This window comes from Salmo trutta, chromosome 22 (genome assembly GCF_901001165.1).
Source record: "Salmo trutta chromosome 22, fSalTru1.1, whole genome shotgun sequence".
In the NCBI taxonomy this organism is placed as follows: domain Eukaryota; kingdom Metazoa; phylum Chordata; class Actinopteri; order Salmoniformes; family Salmonidae; genus Salmo; species Salmo trutta.
In genome coordinates, this window is record NC_042978.1 from 38,175,339 (window position 1) to 38,194,104 (window position 18,766).

The 18,766-nt window shown below is 43.5% G+C and overlaps 1 protein-coding gene across 1 annotated transcript in view; it reads right to left on the minus strand.

Annotated features, from left to right (window-relative positions):
- Window positions 1–3,837: 3,837 nt before the first annotated feature.
- ddah1 (dimethylarginine dimethylaminohydrolase 1) overlaps window positions 3,838–18,766 on the minus strand; it is a 119,894-nt gene continuing 104,965 nt past the window's right edge. The window contains exons 4-6 of the mRNA XM_029707924.1: window positions 18,633–18,752; window positions 9,246–9,389; window positions 3,838–4,795 (exon numbers count right to left, since the gene is read on the minus strand). Of these exons, the coding sequence (XP_029563784.1) occupies window positions 4,679–4,795; window positions 9,246–9,389; window positions 18,633–18,752 (381 nt within the window). The 3' untranslated portion in view covers window positions 3,838–4,678. The remainder of the gene's footprint in view (window positions 4,796–9,245; window positions 9,390–18,632; window positions 18,753–18,766) is intronic.

The following is an 18,766-nucleotide window of genomic DNA, read 5'->3' on the forward strand; positions in this document are numbered from 1 at the left end:
TGTTCAGTATACATTTTTATACCTACAAAAAAGGGTCCTATGATTCATAATCAGATAGCTTAATGATCCTTGGTATGACGATCTTAAAACAATTTCATATATTAGCTTAGTAGAACCCCCGTCCTTCCAGATGGTAGTGGGGTGAACAGGCCGTGGCTCAGGTCCTTGATGATTTATTTATCATACTCAACGTGTTTTTTAAATATAAATAAAACCTAACAGCTTTTCCATAAAATGTGTGCTCATGTTCCTCTTTGCAACCCTCAGTTGTAAAAGGCTTTTAATTATTATCCCATACACGACCACAATGTGGCGATATAATACTTCATTTTGAATGTGTGACGCAATTGACTGATTGGGCAGCCCAATCACTAGCTTGGTTTCCATCCAGTTTGCGAGATTTTGAATCGAATATTCTAAAATCTGCTTAAAACAATCTGCGCATTAAAAAAAAAAAGATGTGTTTAGCTAGCAGATACAGTGCGGGTAGGCTATGTACATTATGATATTATTTGTATTTGTCAAACGGCAGCCAAGCACCGATCATCATGTTACCATAATAAGACCCTCGCGATATTTCTTGGAAAGGTGCATCAAGCTCATCAACTTGCACTTTCATCACCCTGTGAAGTGCTTCATAATTTATGTAGCCTAATAAAGAGCATGCTTTCCCGAGTCGTAGTGGGAGTACCACACAAAATGTCTTCGCGTGACTCCAAGTTTACTTCGATATGATGGTTATTATATCAATATTTGCGCATAAAGGTGCTTCCACCGCTATTTCTCGCATAATTAACAAAAACATCCCACCATGTCGAACGAGCAAAGTGTCTTTATATAAAATTGTACCGGCATATCCTGTTTGTTTCCATTAGCACGGTTGTGACTTTTTTCCTGCGTCAGGTAATTCATCCGCATGAAATGGTTGGATGGAAACCTGGTTAGTCTGCAGTATAAACCCATACAATGCACAATAAGTCAACCGTTCAATTTGATGTTAGAATGAAGTTTATTGTACAAAGTGGATGAAAAGCTAAAATCATGATGCTGTGTAAAAAGACTGTTAAATGGCTGACCTAGGCTACCACACAACTAAACATCTACAATACACTAAAACCAAGAAACCTGAGACAAAATGAACAATTCACAGCACTTCTATGGGATACACAGGGTCACTCAAAAGGTAAATCTTAAAATGTTATTCTAGTTTATGAGGAATTCAATCTAGGCTACTGGTGGAACACTTTCTCATGTGGAACAGCACATGATGTTGCTGGCAGTGGGAGCAGTAAATTTACCAGCAATGAAAGCTGTCACCACCAATAGAAAAAATTATAGATCAAGAATAAAATTATACAAATTGAAGAAAGATTGAATAGATTTGTATTTTGAGGACTTGATTTAAAATTCAGATTATCACAAGCAAAAGCCAGTGTGATTGGTGGGATAATGTGATTATTCTAACTGCAGCAGGCGGTTTGGCCTCCATAAACATTTTACATACTAAATTGTACCCTATTCCCTATATAATGCACTACTTTTGACAAGGGTCCGTAGGGCTCTGGTCAAAAACATTGCACTATGTAGGGAATAGGGTGCAATTTGGGATGTAAACAGCCACTGACTGCGTCAGCTCTGGTCTGTGCTGGATACACAGCAACTATGGTATCATCAGTGGACCTGCCAAGGGCCTCCTGTAAAATATACTGCTAGTGTCACAAATTATGTTTTTTAACTGCAGGTCATTGCGCCCCTTTGCCAGACTGTATGATATCATTGTCATAAATTACCCCAGAAATGTGTATGAGGCAATAGCAGGGAAAGGGATCATGTATACATACATTTATACACATACACATAGAGAGGGGGAGAGAATTATAGAGAGAACATTTTAAGAGAGAGTGAGTATTTACTGGCTTACAAGCCTCTCTTCCAAAAGGAATTCTTTCCATGTTTCATCACAATGATTCTGCTCGCCCATTCCTGAACGGCCACAGAGTAGGCTATACGTCACTCCAGGCCAGAGCACTGGACGTCAAGCTGCGAATCTCTAGCTGTGCTCTTTACTGCAAGACGTCACTTCCTTTGATGAAATAGTTTTCATCTGCATCAGATTATTAAGAAAGAAAAAGTGTGAAAGAAATGGGGTCAAACGAAAGCAAACATTTTCAGGTTCTTGCTCAACATCATCTGCCCCACTCTGCAATAGGCTTTGGTTGTGGATGCTGGTAGCCATCTGTATGTACATAAACCTCTGCTGGAGATGTATGCGCTCATATCTGATGACAGAGATAAGGCCATTGGGAAGAGCTCCTTAACCATAGAAATAGAATTACTAGAATGGTGAAAAAGTCCCTCAGACTGCACCCTCATAGGTAGACTCCATATGTCCACCAGTCCAACGATCACGGTCCATTGACTTGAATGGGAGATCCCGTTTTAGTATTTATACATGCATTTCTATGTCGTCAACAGACTTCAAAGATCTTACTAAAGGCTATCTATGCAATGTAAACACAGCAAGATAGATTAGAGGTGGTTAGTGGCGAGACCCTACTAAGTGTGTATCATCTCTCCAGCTGGAGGAACAGTCTCATGTTGATTTCCAAGCATGCTCTCATACAGAAAGAGCATAACAGGAAGGAAGTACCAGGGTCAGTATCAGTAGTCAACACAGTGACAATGGGCTTAAAAAAACAACAAAAACCATTAAAATCTGCTATAATGGTTTCTTGACTAGAGTATACAGCAGTAGTTATTTAAGCCACTTGGTTTTCGATGGAGGCACACAGCAGATTGAGGCATGTTAAAAGTTATGAGAGTATATCATGAGTAATGACAAGCCAATTGGTCATAATTAAACATACGTCATACAGTCTTTTACAAAGTGGGCACAGCTTAGTTTAAGACAGGGTAGGAAATTCCCTTTTATTTTGCATTCTTTGACATTTTATTTTCAGGGGAATTTTGTAGTTAATTTCCTACCCTGGGTTTAGACTTCAGAGTCACAGTTTAATAATAAGAGGAAATAACCCTGTGATCAGACAGGTGGTATAACTAGCACCACCCCCACTGCTAGGGATCAATCAACATTCATGTCCAATAATCAATAATAATACATTTTTAATCAACAATGATGTAAAGTAAGAGAACTAAGGTCTCCATGGCAGACAGAGAGAACAAGCTCACCATTTATATATGATTAAGATAAGGGCAATTTCACAGTTACGGGATTACACTGAGACTCCGATTTGTCACTTTAAAATGTATGCCAAACAAAAACCATTGATTTCAAAGTTTAACAAACCATGCAACTCTATGCACAATGACTACTTCAACAATTTACACAGTAAAAAAGTAAACATTTACCTTGAAAAACTATCCGTATTCAAAGTTTGGGGACAGAATTACGGTTACTAAACTTTGTACCTGCACAGATTTTATTTGATACATTTTTGAATATCACGAAATTGGGGAGAAAAAGGGTAAGCCGAAGGTCGAGAGCTGTGCGTCCTTCCGAAACACGACCCCGCCAAGCCGCACTGCTCCTTAACCCAATGCTCACTTAACCCGGCAGCCAGCCGCACCAATGTATCGGAGGAAACACCGTACACCTGGCGACCGTGTCAGCCTGCATGCGCCCGGCCCACCACAGGAGTCGCTAGAGCACGATGGAACAAGGACAACCCAGTCGGCCAAACCCTTCAGCTAACCCGGATGACGCTGGGCCAATTGTGCACCGCCTCATGGGTCTCCCGGTCACGGGCGGCTGTTACACATCCTGGTTCGATACCGATCTGTATCTACAGTTTTACCTGTAAATGTGTTTTTGTAAGGTTTTGTGTGGAAATTGTTAAACGTAGTCCTTGGGTATAGAGTTATGTGGTTTATTACACTTTTCAGTCAGTTTTTAGTTTGATATACATTTTAAAAGTGAAAAATCAGAGTCTCAGCGTAATTCCGTTAGCATGGAATTGCCCATAACTAGGTAGATTTGATTTAATTCCTTTCTCCCCCTCAATAAAAACGTATACCTGTTATGTGGCATGAATCATGATGAATTGAATCTAAAAATAAATAATTACAAATATGTATAGAGTAATCAGCAGTTGATTGTAAATATATTTGCGTTTTATATTCTTTATAAACCGGCTACTGCACTATGCATATACTGTACTAACTATACCGTAACATTATATAGCTCCACCTTTAAACCATTCTATGAAATAGACTGTCCTTTTTACCTGTTATATTAGAAGTGGTTGTTTTTAAAGGGTTGTAAACATTGACCAGTAAGCAGAGGGATTGATTGACACATGAGCACTTTCAGAAGGTGGAGGGGGGTTGGTAACCTTGATGCCAATTTGTTTTCGGGGGCAAGACAGCAGAAACAGACTGGCCAGAAACAGACTTGCACCCAGGCTAGGTAGTTGGGGTTCTCAACCGGGCAAGGTGGCAGCAGTGGGCCGACCCTGCCCCGAGAGCAGACCTGGATTAAAATACTATTCGAAATCATGTCAAATACTTTGTCTGTGCTTGATTGAGTTTGCCTGGCGTAATAATGGTCCAATAGTATAGTCCAAAAATGGCAAACCTGGCACATCAAAGTATGTGAAAGATTTCAAGTAGTATTTGAACCCAGGTCTGCCTGAGAGACCCCTAACGGAGCATGCTCAGATCAGACTTTGGCTTTAATGTTGATGAGAACAGAGCAGCAGGTGAGGGCTCCATCCACCTTCACCTTCTCCATGTTGGACACTGGGATCAACATGTGGTCCTTCAGCTTCTCAAACACCTGGGGGAGAGAGAGAGAAGGATGGGGTGAGAGAGAAGGATGGGGAGAGAGAGAGAAGGATGGGGTGAGAGAGAGGGATGGGGTGAGAGAGAGGGATGGGGTGAGAGAGAGGAATGGGGTGAGAGAGAGCAATGGGGTAAGAGGGAAGGGGGACAGAGAGATGGGGGAGAGAGAGATGGGGGAGAGAGAGGGATGGGGTGAGAGAGAGAGGGATGGGAGAGAGAGAGGGATGGGGAAAGAGAGAGAGGGATGGGGAGAGAGGGATTGAGATTGAGAGGAAGAAAGGAAATGATTATGAAATAATATTGATATACACCTTAGCTCAGCCTCTCCAGCCCAAGTACAAATGATGGTCCCTCCTCAGACAATAGTTTGAACAACACTACAGACAATAGTTTGAACAACACTCCAGACAATAGTTTGAACAACACTACCCACTAGAGAAGGTAGGAGTCTTCACCTTAAGTAACTTTAGGTTACAGGCTTTGCTAATTTTACAATGATTTGGGAGCACTTACAAGGGATACAAATCTAAGGCATTAAGAATGAACATTTAGGTAGAGAAGAGTTCTCAAAAACGGAGTGAGAAATATTACGTAATCTCACAAAACCCTCATAAAGCAATGTGTCACCCTGTGGAGCCCCTCCAGAAGAAAACCACTGTTTTCCTAAGAGCCTTCCAAGCCAGAATACTTCTCTCTCTCTCTCAGTTCAATTCTAAGGGGATTTATTGGCATGAAAAACATATGTTAACATTGCCAAAGCAAATGAAAGCAAAACACAAGAACAATCAGACATTAACAGTTAACATTACAAATGAAAGTTTCAAAATATCTCCCCCCTCTCTGCCATACTAAAAGCCTGGGCTTGCACTACCATCGAGGCGACAAGCAACCCACCCAAATCTGGCTATCAGATTATCCAGCCATGATGCAACAGGTCTTACTCTGGCCCTACTATAATCAATACGTAGGATAGAAATAAAGCCCATCAACCATGGGAGGGGAGTCATGAGGTCAGAGGGGAAAAGCACTATAGCCAAACTCCTCCACAACATCACTAAATCTGTTCCCTTTTCTACGTCTGTCTGTCTGTCTGTCTGTCTGTCTGTCTGTCTGTCTGTCTGTCTGTCTGTCTGTCTGTCTGTCTGTCTGTCTGTCAAGTGTTTCTGTTTTTATGGCAGTGAGTCTGTGCTTTCCAGCTGCGTTCTTATAACTGTGGTTGAAATGTATTATGTCAGGCCAGGAGAACTTCACTGTGAGGGCTGGCTGTATTTCACTGAAACTTTTCTAGTTGACTTCTTTATCTCTGCTCAGCTTATGTGACAGTCACCACCTCAGACCCTAAAGTCGCCCTTCTCTGCCCCCCAGTCGACCCCCCCACCCTCTCCCATGACCTTCTGCCTTTGTTATGTAACGATGCTAAAAATAGCTGGAGCCAGAGTTTTTGAGACAAGAATGTTTAGTGTTTATAGAGTTGAAAAGCAGAGCGGCTTTGCAGGCAGAGTGAGTATGTTGATAAATTTCTCTCCTCTTCCTCTCTCTATCTGAAAAGGGGATCAGGGGACTGCCATGTTGCAGCTCTCAGAGGAAACACTTCACACCACCAAGAACCAGTCTGTCTGTCTGTCTGTCTGTCTCTCTCTCTATCTGTCTCTCTCTCTGTCTGTCTCTCTCTCTGTCTGTCTCTCTCTGTCTCTCTCAATTCAATTTCAATTCAATTTAAGGGCTTTATTGGCATGGGAAATGTATGTTTACATTGCAAAAGCAAGTGAAATAGATAATAAACAAAAGTGAAATAAACAAAAAATGTACAGTAAACATTACACTTACAAAAGTTCCAAAATAATAAAGACATTTCAAATGTCATATTATGTATATATACAGTGTTGTAAGGATGTGCAAATAGTTAAAGTACGAAAGGGAAAATAAATAAACATAAATATAGGTTGTATTTACAATGGTGTTCGTTCTTCACTGGTTTCCCTTTTCTTGTGGCAACAGGTCACAAATCTTTCTGCTGTGATGGCACACTGGTATTTCACCCAATAGATATGGGAGTTTATCAAAATTGGATTTGTTTTCTAATTCTATATTGTTATATACAGTTGAAGTCGGAAGTTTACATACACCTTAGCCAAATACATTTAAACTCAGTTTTTCACAATTCCTGAAATGTTATCCTAGTAAAGAATCCCTGTCTTAGGTCAGTTAGGATCACCACTTTATTTTAAGAATGTGAAATGTCAGAATAGTAGTAGAGATAACGATTTACTTCAGCTTTTATTTCTTTCATCACATTCCCAGTGGGTCAGAAGTTTACATACACTCAATTAGTATTTGGTAGCATTGCCTTTAAATTGTTAAACTTGGGTCAAACATTTCGGGTAGCCTTCCACAATAAATTGGGTGAATTTTGGCCCATTCCTCCTGACAGAGCTGGTGTAACTGAGTCAGGTTTATAGGCCTTGCTCGCACACACTTTTTCAGTTCTGCCCACACATTTTCTATGGAATTGAGGTCAGGGCTTTGTGATGGCCACTGCAATACCTTGACTTTGTTGTCCTTAAGCCATTTTGCCACAACTTTGGAAGTATGCTTGGGGTCATTGTCCATTTGGAAGACCCACTTGCAACCAAGCTTCCTGACTGATGGCTTGAGATGTTGCTTCAATATATCCACATCATTTTCCTTCCACATAATTTTCCATCCTCATGATGCCATCTATTTTGTGAAGTGCACCAGTCCCTCCTGCAGCATAGCACCCCCACAAAAAGATGCTGCCACCCCCGTGCTTCACGGTTGGGATTATGTTCTTCGGCTAGCAAGCCTCCCCATTTTTCCTCCAAACATAACAATGGGTATTATGGCCAAACAGTTCTATTTTTGTTTCATCAGACCAGAGGACATTTCTCCAAAAAGTCAGATCTTTGTCAGTTGCAAACCGTAGTTTGGCTTTGTTAATGGCGATTTTGGAGCAGTGGTTTCTTCCTTGCTGAGCGGCCTTTCAGGTTATGTCGATATAGGATTTGTTTTACTGTGGATATAGATTATTTTGTACCTGCTTCCTCCAGCATCTTCACAAGGTCCTTTGCTGTTCTGGGATTGATTTGCACTTTTCGCACCAAAGTACGTTCATCTCTAGGAGACAGAACGCGTCTACTTCCTGCGCGGTATGACGGCTGCGTGGTCCTATGGTGTTTATACTTGCTTCATTTTGTTTGTACAGATGAACATGGTACCTCCAGGCGTATGTAAATTGCTTTCAAGGATGAACCAGACTTGTGGAGGTCTACAATTTTTTTTTTCCTGAGGTCTTGGATGATTTATTTTAATTTTTCCCATGACGTCAAGCAAAGAGGCACTGAGTTTGAAGGTAGACCTTAAAATACATCCACAGGTACACCTCCAATTGACTCAAATGATGTCAATTAGCCTATCAGAAGCTTCTAATGCTATGACATCATTTTCTGTAACTTTCCAAGCTGTTTAAAGGCACAGTCAACTTAGTGTATGTAAACTTCTGACCCACCGGAATTGTGATGCAATGAATTATAAGTGAAATAATCTGTCTGTAAACAATTGTTGGAAAAATTACTTGTGTCATGCACAAAGTAGATGTCCTAACCGACTTGCCAAAACTATAGTTTGTTAACAAGACATTTGTGGAGTGGTTGAAAAGAGTTTTAATGACTCCAACCTAAGTGTATGTAAACTTCCCACTTTACCTGTAATGTTCAATCATGCTGCTTTTGAAATATAGAGAGAAAGAGAGAGAGAGTGAGTGTGTGTATTTGTGTGTGGGTGTGTTTACATGGAACTGTGACTGACACACAGAGATGTATCTCTATGGTCTGACACCACTGATGATTGGGATTCCAACACCTCTACATGAATGATTCTTCATCACACAGCTGGTGCTCAGAGGCAGAAAGTGTCCCAAGTTTCCATCCAGGACACATATGAATACACACGTCCCCACAGTGGTCTGATACAGGAAAGAGAGGCAGTCACTCTGATTTTATAATGTTTGGCTTGAATTTCCCTTCAGCCAATCCTCAAGGAAAATATAATAGTAAGCCTTTGGAAATTGGGCAACGGTTCCAAATCCAAAGAGACATATTTCAATAAACGGTTTGTACTAAAAATAAATGTTCAAGTTTGGGTTTTAACCACAGAGTACATTTGAGGTGTTGGGGCTGTCTGTGCAGATTGCAGGGTGTTGGTGATGTGGTAACCAGGAGCCCAGAGTGAGTTACTGTGTAGTGACACTGAGGAATGTAAATGACATGGCTCATTCTCAACCATGCCTTACCGCTACAGAGACAATAACATTCACTGCTGCCATACGAGCTGATATCCAAGAGTCACAGTGTGTGTGTGTTAGTGTATGTGTGTGCATGTGAATATGTGTGTATACTGTACGTATGTGTGTGTGTGTGTTTGCTCACCTTGGCACTCTCTGGGAACTCCTCTGGGGTGCAGTGTAACAGCACATGGCCTTTGCCAGGGAGGTTCATGTAGATGGTGTTGGCTGCAATGTCATCAGGCACTGTCAGCTTGTCATAACGATGGTCACTCATCTGCTGCATGATCTATAGACACAAAGGAAGACAGATGGATGGTAAGTTATGAGGGACACAGTACCACGGTCCAAATTCCCTCCTATACTCCTTGGCCGTTGGCCAAAACCCTCTGGTGTTTGTAGATCTGTAAGGGGTAAGGAATATGGTGGGAGCTCCACCATTACACTGCTATACCTTTCCAGGCAAACAAAGGGTTAGGTCCAAGGAGGAGGGGTAGGGAGCATATTGGTGCCGGGCAAAATAGAAGCAGACCCTGCTGTTCCTGCCCGCTCAAGTTCTAACCTCTAAACATCTATCTGGGCGACTGAGCCTTAATGGAGAACACTGACATTCTTTCACAGCAGATGTCATGTAATTGATGTAATCTGCCGAGTCGGGGCTGGGGGGAGAAGGAGCAATGAGGATGTTATGACCTGCATGCAGAGCAGGTGTGTGTGTGTGTGTCTCCAAAATGTTTACGACCTGAACATTTGTGGATGCCTTAGAGAAGTAGGAGGAAGGAGAATGAAAGTAAACCAAACAACATTAAAAAGGTATTTTCACAAGTGGAGCATGAGATCTCCCCCAGGATAAGAAAAGTTGATTTAACCAGGGTCAGATCCTCCTCCTGTCATACTCTCCTTTCCACTCAACTCTTTTGTCCATCCTGCCATCTCTTCTCCCTCCTCTGCTCCCTCCTCTGCTCCCTCCTCTGCTCCCTCCTCTGCTCCCTCCTCTGCTCCCTCCTCTGCTCCCTCCTCTGCTCCCTCCTCTCATCCCTTCTGGTCTGCTCTCCTTTTTTATATCATGCAGAGAGAGAAAGGTTGAGCTGGCGTGTGTGTGTTTGAGAAGAGTTAGGGTTAGAATTGTGTGTCTGTGTGTGTCTCTGTGTGTGTGAGTGAGGAGAGTTAGGGTTAGAATTGTGTGTCTGTGTGTGTCTCTGTGTGTGTGAGTGAGGAGAGTTAGGGTTAGAATTGTGTGTCTGTGTGTGTGTCTCTGTGTGTGTGTCTCTGTGTGTGTGTTTTAGGAGAGTTAGGGTTAGAATTGTGTGTCTGTGTGTGTCTCTGTGTGTGAGTGAGGAGAGTTAGGGTTAGAATTGTGTGTCTGTGTGTGTGTGTCTCTGTGTGTGTGAGTGAGGAGAGTTAGGGTTAGAATTGTGTGTCTGTGTGTGTGTGTGTGTCTCTGTGTGTGTGAGTGAGGAGAGTTAGGGTTAGAATTGTGTGTCTGTGTGTCTCTGTGTGTGTGTCTCTGTGTGTGTGAGTGAGGAGAGTTAGGGTTAGAATTGTGTGTGTGTGTGTCTCTGTGTGTGTGTCTCTGTGTGTGTGAGTGAGGAGAGTTAGGGTTAGAATTGTGTGTGTGTGTGTCTCTGTGTGTGTGTCTCTGTGTGTGTGAGTGAGGAGAGTTAGGGTTAGAATTGTGTGTGTGTGTGTCTCTGTGTGTGTGTCTCTGTGTGTGTGAGTGAGGAGAGTTAGGATTAGAATTGTGTGTGTGTGTGTCTCTGTGTGTGTGTCTCTGTGTGTGTGAGTGAGGAGAGTTAGGGTTAGATGAGTGTTTGTGGTGTTAATCCAGGATACATCTATCAACCCCTCACAGTGCTCCATGTGTCTCTGTGGTATATAATGTGAACAATGGGTTTTGTGGCTCGACCTGTTCACACATTCCACTCTACCCTTGGTTTGACTGCTGCATGTGTGTTTGTGTGAGTATATGTGTGTGTGTTAGAGACAGAGAGTGAGTGTGTGTATCTCCCAGATCGGCCAGTCTAGAGCGTGGCCGGCTCTGCCCGGCTGGGCCCGACTGGGGGACAGAGTAACCATTAACACCTCGGTCATGTCTGGTGTGTTGCGTCATCGCAGTGGTCCTAAATGAAAACATGTCTATGTGCGTGACTGCGAACGCTCTCCTTTACACACAGGAGGATTAGCTGTCTGCCTGGAGTGAGAGACTATCACACCATACTGATCAGCCTTCACTAAGTCAGTTTTAAAATAGTCATTTTCTCTTCTCTCAAATCCATATTGGACACCGATAAAAGAGAGAGGGAACATTCGGTGCCGATATTTGTTATTTATATTTATTTCGCCTTTATTTAACCAGGTAGGCTAGTTGAGAACAAGTTCTCATTTACAACTGCGACCTGGCCAAGATAAAGCAAAGCAGTTCGACATATACAACAACACAGAGTTACACATGGAATAAACAAACATACAATCAATAATACAGTAGAAAAAATCTATATACAGCATGTGCAAATGAGGTAGGATAAGAGAGGTAAGGCAATAAATAGGCCATGGTGGCGAAGTAATTACAATATAGCAATTAAACACTGGAATGGTAGAATGTGCAGAAGATGAATGTGCAAGTAGAGATACTGGGGTGCAAAGGAGCAAGATAAATAAATAAATAAATACAGTATGTGGATGAGGTAGTTTGGATGGGCTATTTACAGATGAGCTATGTACAGGTGCAGTGATCTGTGAGCTGCGCTGACAGCTAGCGATTAAAGCTAGTGATGGAGGTAAGAGTCTCCAGCTTTAGTGATTTTTGCAGTTCGTTCCAGTCATTGGCAGCAGAGAACTGGAAGGAGAGGCCAAAGGAAGAATTGGCTTTGGCGGTGACCAGTGAGATATCCCTGCTGGAGCGCATGCTACAGGTGGGTGCTGCTATGGTGACCAGTGAGCTGAGATAAGGTGGGGCTTTAACTAGCAGAGACTTGTAGATGACCTGGAGCCAGTGGGTTTGGCGATGAGTATGAAGCGAGGGCCAGCCAACGAGAGCGTACAGGTTGCAGTGGTGGGTAGTATATGGGGTTTTGGTGACAAAACGGATGGCACTGTAATAGACTGCTTCCAATTTGTTGAGTAGAGTGTTGGAGGCTATTTTGTAAATGACATCGCCGAAGTCGAGGATCGGTAGGATGGTCAGTTTTACCAGGGTATGTTTGGCAGCATGAGTGAAGGATGCTTTGTTGCGAAATAGGAAGCCGATTCTAGATGTAATTTTGGATTGGAGATGTTTAATGTGAGTCTGGAAGGAGAGTTTACAGTCAAACCAGACACCTAGGTATTTGTAGTTGTCCACATATTCTAAGTCAGAACCGTCAAGAGTAGTGATGCTGGACGGGCGGGCAGGTGTGGGCAGCGATCAGTTGAAGGGCATGCATTTAGTTTTACTTGCATTTAAGAGCAGTTGGAGGCCACTGAAGGAGAGTTGTATGGCATTGAAGCTCATCTGGAGGTTAGTTAACCTGTTGGGGCTAGGGGGCAGTATGTTCACGGCCGGATAAAAAACGTACCCAATTTAAACTGGTTACTACTCTTGCCCAGAAACGAGAATATGCATATAATTCGTAGATTTGGATAGAAAACACTCTAAAGTTTCTAAAACTGTTTGAATGGTGTCTGTGAGTATAACAGAACTCATATGGCAGGCCAAAACCTGAGAAGATTCCATGCAGGAAGTGCCCTGTCTGACAATTTGTTGTCCTTCTGTTGCATCTCTATCGACATTACAGCGTCTGTGCTGTTACGTGACACTTTCTAAGGCTTCCATTGTCTCTCTAAAGCGTTCAGAAAGCGGAATGACGTGTCTCCTGTCTCTGGGCAAAGTACAGCAGCAGAGTTTGTAAGTGGCCTGCCTGGGGACAGTGAGACTGAGATGTGCCTTCACGAGACTTCTCCATTTTTTTCTTTCAGTCTTTGAATGAATACAATGTTGTCCGGTTGGAATATTATCGCTATTTTACGAGAAAAATAGCATAAAAATTGATTTTAAACAGCGTTTGACATGCTTCTAAGTACGGTAATGGAATATTTAGAATTTTTCTGTCACGCAATGCGCTCGCGCGTTACCCTTCGGATAGTGACCTGAACGCACAAACAACTTGGTGGACTTCCTAAGCCAGGATTCAGACATGGCTAGGATATCCGGGTTGGCAGAGTGTGCTAAAGCACTGAATAAAACAAACTTAGGGAGGAGGCTTCTGATGTTAACATGCATGAAACCAATGCTTTTACGGTTACAGAAGTCAACAAATGAGAGCACCTGGGGAGTAGGAGTGGAGCTAGGCACTGCAGGGCCTGGATTAACCTCTACATCACCAGAGGAACAGAGGAGGAGTAGGATGAGGGTACGGCTAGCTATCAGGACTGGTCGTTTAGTGCGTTCAGAGCAGAGAGTAAAAGGAGCAGGTTTCTGGGCGTGAGAGAATAGATTCAAGGCATAATGTACAGACAAAGGTATGGTAGGAAGTGAGTACATTGGAGGTAAACCTAGGCATTGAGTAATGATGAGAGAGATATTGTCTCCAGAGACATTTAAACCAGGTGATGTCACCGCATATGTGGGAGGTGGAAGTAAATGGTAGGTTAAGGCATATTGAGTAGGGCTAGAGGCTCTACAGTGAAATAAGACAATAATCACTAACCAGGACAGTAATAGACAAGGCATATTGATATTAGGGAGAGGCATGCATAGCCGGGTAATCAATAGGGGTCCAGTTGGGCTGGCTGGTTGGGCTGGCTGGAGACACAGCGATTCAGACAGCTAGCAGACCGGAGCTAGCAAGCTAGCAGACCAGGGCTAGCAAGCTAGCAGACCGGGGCAAGCAAGCTAGCAGAAGGGTCTTATAGGGACATCTCGACGGAGGAAAGCTTGTTTTGGCCTCCGTGTGCGGTGGAGTTGATTGACCAGCCGTGATGGATTAGTAGGGTTCCGAGTAGCAGAGGGGTCCAAGTCCAATTAGCAAAATAGGTGTAGTGGCCCAAGAAATTGGCTGATGGATCTATACAGCTAACAGTCCAATATGCTCTAGCCAGCTAGCAGCTAGCGGGCCACGGCTAGTGGATGGGCATTCAGGGGACGGCGCGATGTAGAGGCCAGTTGAGTACCCCCTCGAGCAGATTACGTCGTAGTCTAGTCGTGAAGGATCGGCGGGGTTTCGTGCCCCGTACCGGCAGTAGAAGGGGTCCGGGTATTGTAGCCCAGGAGTGGCTGATGGACCTCTTTAGCTAGCCGGAAGAAAGAGCCTAGCATGGGCTAGCTCCAGGCTAATTGGTGCTTGCTCTGGGACCGACGTTAGCCAGTACTCGAATAGCAGCTAGCTAGCTGCGATGATCCAGGTGAAAATGTCCAGAGCTTGCGGTAGGAATCTGAGGATATGGAGAGAAAATAAGTCCGGTATGCTCTGGTTTGAGTCGCGTTGTACAAACTGGCGAGAGCTTTCCGAGCTAAAGGTTAGCTGATGACCGCTAGCAGTGGTTAGCTGACTACTAGCTAGTAGCTAGTGAGCTGGCTAGCTTCTGTTGGGGGATTTCGGATTCGAGATGAATAATACTTTAGAAAAAAACAGATCCACACAACATTGGGTGAGGCGGGTTGCAGGAGAGTGTTTTGAAGTTGAGTTTTAGAAAAAACATAAAAAAGATATGCGAAGAAAAATATATAAAAGATATATACACGGAACATGACAAGAAGAGTACACAAGACGTCTGACTGCTACGCCATCTTGGAACAATCCAGCCAGCAGATATGACAATGGCTGACCAGCCTAGGAGACATACAAGAAAAGCAGTCTGTAGGAAATGCAAGACTAACAGGACAACGAGGACGGAACTGATGATGAACAATGCCTGAATGATGTTAGACCAGCTGAATGATGTTAGACCAGTACTTCTTATCCCAGTCCTCCTGGGCACAATTCACCCTTTGCTTAACTTGGCCCACAGAGATATTGTCGCTACTGTCAAGCTTACAAACCCCCTGCAGATGAAAGTTGTGCTATCTGATGTAAGACAATGGAGCATAACAAAAACTACTGACACTATTTATTGAATTAGTGCATGTCTTTCTTCTAGTCACTAGTACACAGTGTATTTTCAGCAACACATTTAGAATATGTGGAATGTTCACAGTTCACACACAATAATGTTCCCCGACTCGTGTAGACAATGGTTGTTTTCAAAAACATACAAACAAAACAGTTCCTATCCAAAAGTCTTCAAAATCCTAACAGTCTAGGGATCAGGGGAATGGTTATTACACTCTAATAGTTTCGATGTCATTATTTTTGATTGGTCCTTGACACACATTTCTTCCCAGAGAACAGACTGTTATTGGCTAATGTTCCGTGTTTATTCCTGTCCGCTTAGGCCGGCGTCTAATCAGGAAGCTGAATGCGGGGGCACACGTGGTGGTGGTGGTGTGTTCAGGGGGTCTGCTGCTCCTCATGATCTGATTAGGCCAGAGGCTGGACCAGAGGCTGGACCAGAGGCTGGACCAGAGGCTGGGTATATTGGGCCTGGGGCTGGAGTATTGGGCCTGAGGTCTGGGGCTGGGGCCTGGGGCTGGGGTATGGGGCTGGAATATTGGGCCTGAGGGCTGGGGCCTGGGGCTGGAATATTGGGCCTGAGGGCTGGGGCTGGGGTATGGGGCTGGGGCATTGGGCCTGAGGTCTAGGTCTGGGGTATAGGGCTGGGTCCGGGCCTAGGGGGGGTCAGTGGTAGGCCAGTCAGTCAGGGAGTCCTGGAAGCGTGAAATACCAGGAGCCCTGGCCTGCTGGAAAGGCAAAATGTGGTGAGGGAGAAGGAGCTTTTCAGTAAGAGAAGGGAGTATTTGTGGGAGATGACCTCACGGCTGAGGCTTGGCAGTGATAGCAGTGGAGAGCCACGATTGTTATCAGTGCGTTCAGTTGATGGAATTCATCCGGTCCACGTCCTCAGTCCTCAGCTTGGGAGGGCTAAACATTGTATGACTGCAGACTATGCAAGGCACACACACATGCACGCACGCAAGGACGCACGCACACACAGACACTTGTACGCAAACACACACACTGGCTGCCACATTCGGGTGCCATCCTCCATACTGTATCCAAACCATGACTCAGTATCAGGCTTGACATGGTGACATGACAATAGAGTCACAGCCTGCTCTAATAACAAATTCCCAGTTTGGTCTGTTGACAACACAACATCTACCTTATCCCTGCTCATCTCATCACCACTACTTCAATATCAAGATTAGGGGTGCGTCACCCCAAGGGAATCCAGCCAGCAGGCATGTAATATAATTACATTAGAGCTATATTCACAACAACAACCCCGTTAAGTTCATTAGAGCTACGTTCACAACAATAACAACCCATTTGCATTCGTTACAATAGCATTCACAACCACCCCTTTACGTTCATTACACCTACATTCACCAGTCACTTTCACCCTGAGCAGAACATTACCTAATTGGAAATCTGATCTCAGACATTCATTAAAGTATTTTATAACCACAGCTAATTGCATGTTGGAGAGGGGGTGATGTAATGTGTAATTACAACACTGTGAGACACTGCCATTAACTCATGCTAATGACCCTTCTCTCTCTCTTTCTCTTCAGTAGTTAATTAACAGGGCTTGATAATAGTATGGCATCTTAATGGGGCTCCAGTCTGTATCAAATAAAAGTGTGTTGTATTAGTTAGCTGTCACCATGACCTAATAATTCATCAGCAGTGTATTTAACTAGTATGTGGATATGTTTGCCTTAGTGTGCTAAATAAGGATAACATAGGGGGACAAATAGGGGACTAAACCTATGCAGTCTTTACACATCTCACTGATAAGAATACTTGTGGACTACAGGAAGAGGAGCTGATGCAATTGTAGCAGCTAATGGGGATCCACATAAAGAGATGCGTCTGTCTGTCTGTCTGTCTGTGTGTCTTTTCTCTTTCAGTCTGTCTGTCGGAAGTCTGTCTGTCTGTGTGTATCTGTCTGACTGTCTGTCAGTCTGTCTGTCTGTGGTTGACGTGTGTAGATGGTTTGCTGACAGTGTTACAATCCTCTGCAGCCCCTGGGCCAGTAGGGGGCGACGTCTCCCTGAGTAGGCAGATGAGGAGGAACCCTATGACTGAGAACACCTGGCTGTCAACTCTCGGGTGCGTGTGTCTCGGGTGCGTTTGTTGTCTTGTCTGTGAGGTTTCAAAACGTGCCACATTCTGTTGCGTGTCTGTACTGTGTGTTGACACTGAGTTGCATGCCAGCCGCTGGTACACCACTACTGTCTGTAGTTAGATGTGGTGTGTGCATGCCAGTCTTCTGCCATGGAGATGGGGAATTCCGTGTGTCTGTCCATCAGAAAAGAACAGGCAGAGATTTATTTCAACAGCCTCCGTGAATGGCAGGAAGTACCAACATGTCACTGTCAGTGTGTTTGTGTTTGTTGCCGTCTTTTACGAAGAAGATCTGTATTCCCGATAGGGAGTGTGTGCTTGTGTTTTGTTTTTGTTTTAACTAACAGATAGCCTCACAAGGGTAGTAAAACAAGGAAAACTGGATAAATGGGGGATATTTCCCAACAAGAAAAATGTAGATTGAGGTAAAATTTTGGATAACAGGGATTACACAGTAGATTACCTACGAACATACATTTATCAGAGGGAGATCACATTGACATCATGTGGTTTCTGTGGGCTTGTAGAAGTTTCAGTCAGAGGCAGCCATCAAACCACAGAGAGAGGGAGGGGGGAGGGTGATCTGGAGGTGTGTGTGAGGTGGTGGTGATGGTACCGAGTCAACATGTGCGATGTCCTGTCTTCCCTGTCAACTAAACTGTTGCTTTACACTGAAGAAGCCATCTTCTCAATGCAGTGTGCTTATCTCACTTGTTCGTATTCGGCACATGTGACAAATAACATTTGATTTGATTTTATATGACTTAGAGGTGAGATGAGGTCGGGTAATATGAACTCCGAAATGATCTCAATATGATGGCCAAGGGCAAGATGATAGCCGTTATTCAGCACATCAAGTGTGAGATCTCACCTGAAAAAACCCTCCTCAATACAGAGACCTAATTTTACCACTAAGAACTTGAAGAATTTCTATCAAAAGTTTTGGTATTGCAAACTTAACTGTGCATTAAGAGATTTTTATGTGTTCCATTTATATTTTATTGAAATGCAAATTGTAACACAAGCACAAAATGATTGGGTAAATGTCGAGCCATGATGGTGGATAAATTGCAAAGCTCCTGAAAGGAGAAAGATAGTAAGCACTGTAATGTATTCACCATTTTGTGCTTGTATAAGAATGGAAAGAATATTGTGATGGACATTTTCTATTGGACGTGCTTAAAAATACATGAGGATGGGATAGTATATTTCAATGATGTTTTCTGCAAACACTATTAAACTAAATGTAATTAACAAGAGATGGTGCAAAGGAAAGTAAGAACATAGTCCTATCTTGCATGACCCATACGCTCATTGGTGACCCATACCTTCAGGGCTTTCTGGGCTGGTTCGCTGGAGCCAATCACGATGAGGCCTGGTCCTCCCATGCTGCAGAAGCTCTTCAGGTGTAGACCATCAGTGACAGGGACGGTGGACACAGCGTAGTCCTGCAAACACACAA